Source organism: Sycon ciliatum, chromosome 2 (genome assembly GCF_964019385.1).
Source record: "Sycon ciliatum chromosome 2, ocSycCili1.1, whole genome shotgun sequence".
In the NCBI taxonomy this organism is placed as follows: Eukaryota; Metazoa; Porifera; class Calcarea; order Leucosolenida; family Sycettidae; genus Sycon; species Sycon ciliatum.
Genome location: NC_088644.1, coordinates 45,738,470 through 45,743,469, shown reverse-complemented (window position 1 = coordinate 45,743,469; position 5,000 = coordinate 45,738,470). Strand labels below are relative to the sequence as shown.

At 49.1% G+C, this 5,000-nt stretch overlaps 1 protein-coding gene across 2 annotated transcripts in view; it reads right to left on the bottom strand.

Moving 5' to 3' along the window:
* The window catches only part of LOC135810266 (intraflagellar transport protein 172 homolog), a 69,286-nt gene that overhangs the window by 34,170 nt on the left and 30,116 nt on the right, over positions 1-5,000 (bottom strand). For both annotated transcript variants that reach the window (XM_065323747.1, XM_065323748.1), the window contains exons 31-33: positions 4,914-4,962; positions 3,962-4,051; positions 2,173-2,270 (exon numbers count right to left, since the gene is read on the bottom strand). In XM_065323747.1, coding sequence (XP_065179819.1) covers positions 2,173-2,270; positions 3,962-4,051; positions 4,914-4,962 — 237 coding nt within the window. The remainder of the gene's footprint in view (positions 1-2,172; positions 2,271-3,961; positions 4,052-4,913; positions 4,963-5,000) is intronic.

The following is a 5,000-nucleotide window of genomic DNA, read 5'->3' as shown; positions in this document are numbered from 1 at the left end:
AAACACTGTCTGTTCCCCTTGGGTCTCAACCACGCACTTCACTCCCCCAGTTCTCCAATGTCTGAATCAATGCTGTTGAACGGCTATTCCGGAAAGTTAATCCCACTAAGGCAACAGGAAGCGATGGCGTACCAGGGACAATCCTCAAGTTCTGCTCTGACATTGTGGCACCGTCTTTCACCATCTTATTCAATGCTTCGCTGTCGCGCGGCCATGTCCCCTCGGGGTTCAAGTTAGCTAACGCTGTTCCCCTGTACAAAGCTGGTGATCCATCGGTACCAACCAACTTCCGCCCTGTGTCCCTTCTACCCATACTCTTTAAGTTGCTACAAAAGTCAGCTCAGAAGGAGCTCATCGCGTTCCTGGACCTCACAGCGCCGTTACCGACTACCCAGTTTGCGTTCAGGCGTGGCCACTCCACCGAAGATGCACTAGCCCTGAGGTCAAATCGTATTTTAACAGCCAAAGACCAGTGCCTATTCACAGATGTTTGTCTGTTAGACATGTCCAAACATTCGACAAACTCCAACATACCACACTCTTGCGGGATCTCCACTGCGTTGGAGTGTCTGGTATTGCCCTGCGCTGGTTTGCCAGCTACCTCTCAGGTCGTACCCAACGTGTCTGTGTGGGAGCACAGACTAGCTCTACATCAGCGTGCACAAGTGGTGTCCCCCAGGGTTCGGTGCTGGGTCCCATTCTCTTCAGCCTTTATACCCGGGAGGTCCCGCTGTAGTTGGCCAATACGAATCGAGCTAATTCGCGGACGATATTGCGCTCGTATGCAGCCGGAGGTCAGCACAGGAAGTGTCCAATGTCTTATATGCTTTGGTTTCAAACCTTGCTGACTGGCTGAAAGATCGAGGCCTGATCCTAAATGCTGGAAAGAGCCAAGTCGTGCAGATTCCTGCCGGCCGTCAGCTCACCACAGACTTCCAGGTCGTCTGCCATGGCACTCCGTTACCTAGTGCGCCCCCTGCTCGCTATCTTGGCGTAACGATCGACTCCTGCATGTCCTGGCATGCCCATGATATTGCCAATTGTTCTGCACGCGTTTTTTTGCAGAAGATCGGGGTGCTCTGGAGAATGTGTCGCTGCCTGAACCACCAGTCACGCATGACATACTTTAAATCGCTGATCATGTCTGACTTGCTGTATGCCTCTAACGCGTATTCGAGCTCCCTGCCACAAAAGTGCCTTGATCGGCTTCAAATTCTCCAGAATAATGGGGTTCGGGTGGTATTCCCCCCCCCCCCTCCCCGGTGCTCCGCCCGCGCTCTGCTAGGGCGCGTGGAAGTGTTCCGTGTGGCAGAAGTTTTCACCCAGAAGCTCGTGTACTCGTACCTTGCGTGGCGCTGTCGATATGCCCTGGCAAGTCCAGAACTGCAAGCCCTGCTCACTCCCGCTGCACCTGGCCATACTCGGCTCCAATCGGCCATGGGCCTGTGTGTACCAGTTTCCCGTTCTGCAGCAGGTCAGCCGGGGGCGCTTTGCTTGCAGGGGTGCAGTGCTATGGAATTCACTTCCTGGTAACCTCCTTGTCATTCATCACGCCCAGCAGTTCCCCTACACCCTGTAACCGAGGAAAAGCAAAATTTCTGTCGATCCCCTCCTCACACGACCTCTCTACGCTGAAATATCCTAAATTCTCATTCTCATTCTCCTCGTTAACATTAATATTTTAAAGAGTTGGTGGACAAGCCGTTGATTATTCACTCTCATTGTAAATATTTCTATCGTTATTAAATTTTATCAAATATACCACTCTTTGGTCTAGAAAGAATACTTTTTTGATATTACTATTTTATCTTTATTCTCCCAATGGCCATAGCCATCATCACATTCACTCTCATATTATTGGGTTCTTGCCCGTTTGAAGTTGCAAATTCAAATAAATACAAACGGACAAAAAGCAGTTTAGAAGAGTTCACACGCTCAGTTCCCAATTTGAGAGTAAGTCCATACAGAACTCTTGTGAATATTCATGTGCGCATGCGCATGTGTGTGTGTGTGTGTGTGTGTGAGCATGTGTTGTGGGGTGAGTGGGAGGGGAAGGGGGGGGGGGCACACACACACACACACACACACACACACACACACACACACACACACACACACACACACACACACATACACACACACACACACACACACACACCAAGAAAGACTCACTTCTCCGCTTCCTTGAAACGGCCCTGACCCGCCAGTGTGTCAGCCTGCGCTATGAAAGTACCTTGGACATCATCCAACAGATTGCAAGCGTCAGCAACCTGTACAGGAAATAACACACACACACACACACACACACACACACACACACACACACACACACACACGCGCGCACGCACGCACACACACACACGTACACGCACACACACACGCGCGCACGCACACACACATGCACGCGCGCACCCCCCCCCCCCCCACACACACACACAACACACACACGCCCGCACGCGCGCACCCACACACACACACACACACACACACGCACGCACACACACACACATGCACGCACGCAGGAACAGCAAAAGAGATAGGCAGCACAATCAGTCTCATACAAAGGAAAGTTGATCCCAGTGATCCCAGTGCTTAGGCAAATGGAGTCTGCAGCAGTGACAATAGTGCTAAAGCGGGATTCACAGAAGCTTTTTTGCGATGCGACACGCGATGCGACGCGATCTGCGACGGACGCGTGCGATGCGAACTCGCGAAATACCATTCACAGAAGAAGTCAGTGATGCGACAAAATCTTGCTGATTTGGCTACGTCACCATGATATTCGCGCGGTTTGATACAACTTGTACAAATTTATAGGCAACTCTTGCACCTTTGTACAACTTTGCTGTAGAAAAGGTCAAAATCGTACGCCAAATCGCTTGTCGCATCGCATCGCATCGCAAAAGTTGAGCCAAGCTCAACTTCTGCGATGGCCCAGTTGCGGCAGTTGCGTGGGGTGCGACATGGCTGCGATTTGGGGTTTTCCCGGTTTCGCGCCTGTCGCATCGCGTGTCGCATCGCAAAAAAGCTTCTGTGAATCCCGCTTAAGGGTACTGGTACAGTCGTAGTCCCAGACCCCTTGCATTTCTCAATATCAATGTATTCAATCTGCGGACAGAACTGTTTCGTCCTTGGTGGGTTCATCAGCGCAGCACAGAGGAAAAGACGCCGAACCTGATAGCAATGAAAAATAATTTTTCCATAGTTGTTGCACTTTCTGACTGTATATGTATCTAGTTACAGTGGTGGAGAGTTACTCTTAACTCGTTTCCATATGTCCTTTTCCTTTCTACTTTTATTATTGGCTCAATACCCGAGTTTCAAATTGTACACCTGATGAGCCGTCACGAACCATACGGCGAAACGTACGTCGTGTGAAACAACTTGTTTTGTAGTCAACTACTCCATCACAATGTCATGCATTAGGAGTACTGTAGGAGTTTGGCTTTCGGCTTGTACAATTCGTTTTCGCAAAGCTTTCCCCTTCTCTACTTAAATTTTCCAAAGCCAGGTTTAAACCAGGCCCGAACGCACCTTGCCGAGTGCTCAAACTGACAAGTCAGTGAGCTCTGCATAACGCAAACAGCAAAGGCACTACCCCACACAAGAGTGCTCAACTGCTACAAGAGCAGGAGTGAAATACTCATGAGAGTAGGTTGAGGGTGTTTCAATATCAATGTATGTAATCTAGAGCCTTATAGAGCCTTTTTCTCCAATATAGTAAAGCATGCTGGGATAGCTAGCCCATAAAAGAACCGGAAAAGGCAAGGCAGACAGACAGACAAACATCAGCAGCAGCAACAGCACCACCAACAGCACCAGCAGCAGCACCAGCAACAGCACCACCAGTAGCACCACCAGCAACAGCACCAGCAGCAGCAGCAGCAGGAACAGCATGCTAGCAGCAGCAGCAACAACAACAGCAGTAGGCTGTAGCAAAGTCCCGAGGTCAATAACTAACCTTGTGAGCTTCATACCAGCGGTTGGAATGTGTGTACATGTCAAAGGCTTTGCGAGGCTGTCCACCTTGAACATAGTACTTCTCAGCCAGCTGGGAAAATAGGACAATAGCACAAACACAACAAGATGTACAGTTAACTTTGCGTATAACGACACTCGGCAGGGCATCAGAAAAGTGTCCATATTCGCGAAGTATCCTTATACCCGAAGTCTCATCATAATTATGTATTACAGTTAGGTGGGACTTTGCTCTGGGCATGGAAATTCTGTCGTTATTCGCGAATTGTCGTTATATCCGCAGTCGTTATAAGCGAAGTTGACTGTACATACTCATACAGACTCAGGATGAGAATGCTCAAACACAGATTTACCCATACACATGTGCAGGGAAACTAGGCATACCAGACCGTACCAGCAACTGCATGCCAACGCAGCAATTGCATCGCCTTTTCCCAAGACATTACAATCTTGTGACCATATAAACCGTAAGGGGGCAATGCCCCGGTTCAGACCACCTGTATTCGACGGGGGGGAATCCTATCGTATCCCATGATTAGTATTTGAGGTCTGTATTCTATGCTTAGGTTAATTCGTATAATGTTCTTCTCTGGTGTCACTCCTTTAGTTTTCACTCTTGTCTGTGTGCTGTTGGGGGGGGAGATGTTGATGGTTCAGTTCTCATTTATTTGCCATCTTTCACCATCTGTACCAGTGCCAGCCCATGTCATGGAGATCTCTTCCCCTGAACAACAGAAGAAAAGCCAGCAGCATGACAAACTGGCACACATAGTACAGGAAAGGATGGAATGTCGGGTATGTTATATCGCTGGGCCCTGCTTTTCTTCTTCTTATAAATCTTAGGCTCCGTCTTGGGGGTGTTTGATCCCCATGCCCGGTCAATTATGATAATCCTAAGGCAGACAGACACACGTCCAGAGGAATGGAGCACTTACATTGAAATCTCGGATGCTGCTGTAGGCATCGGCCACTTGAATGTAGTACCTGCACATACACCGTCATACACACAATCGTATACATAT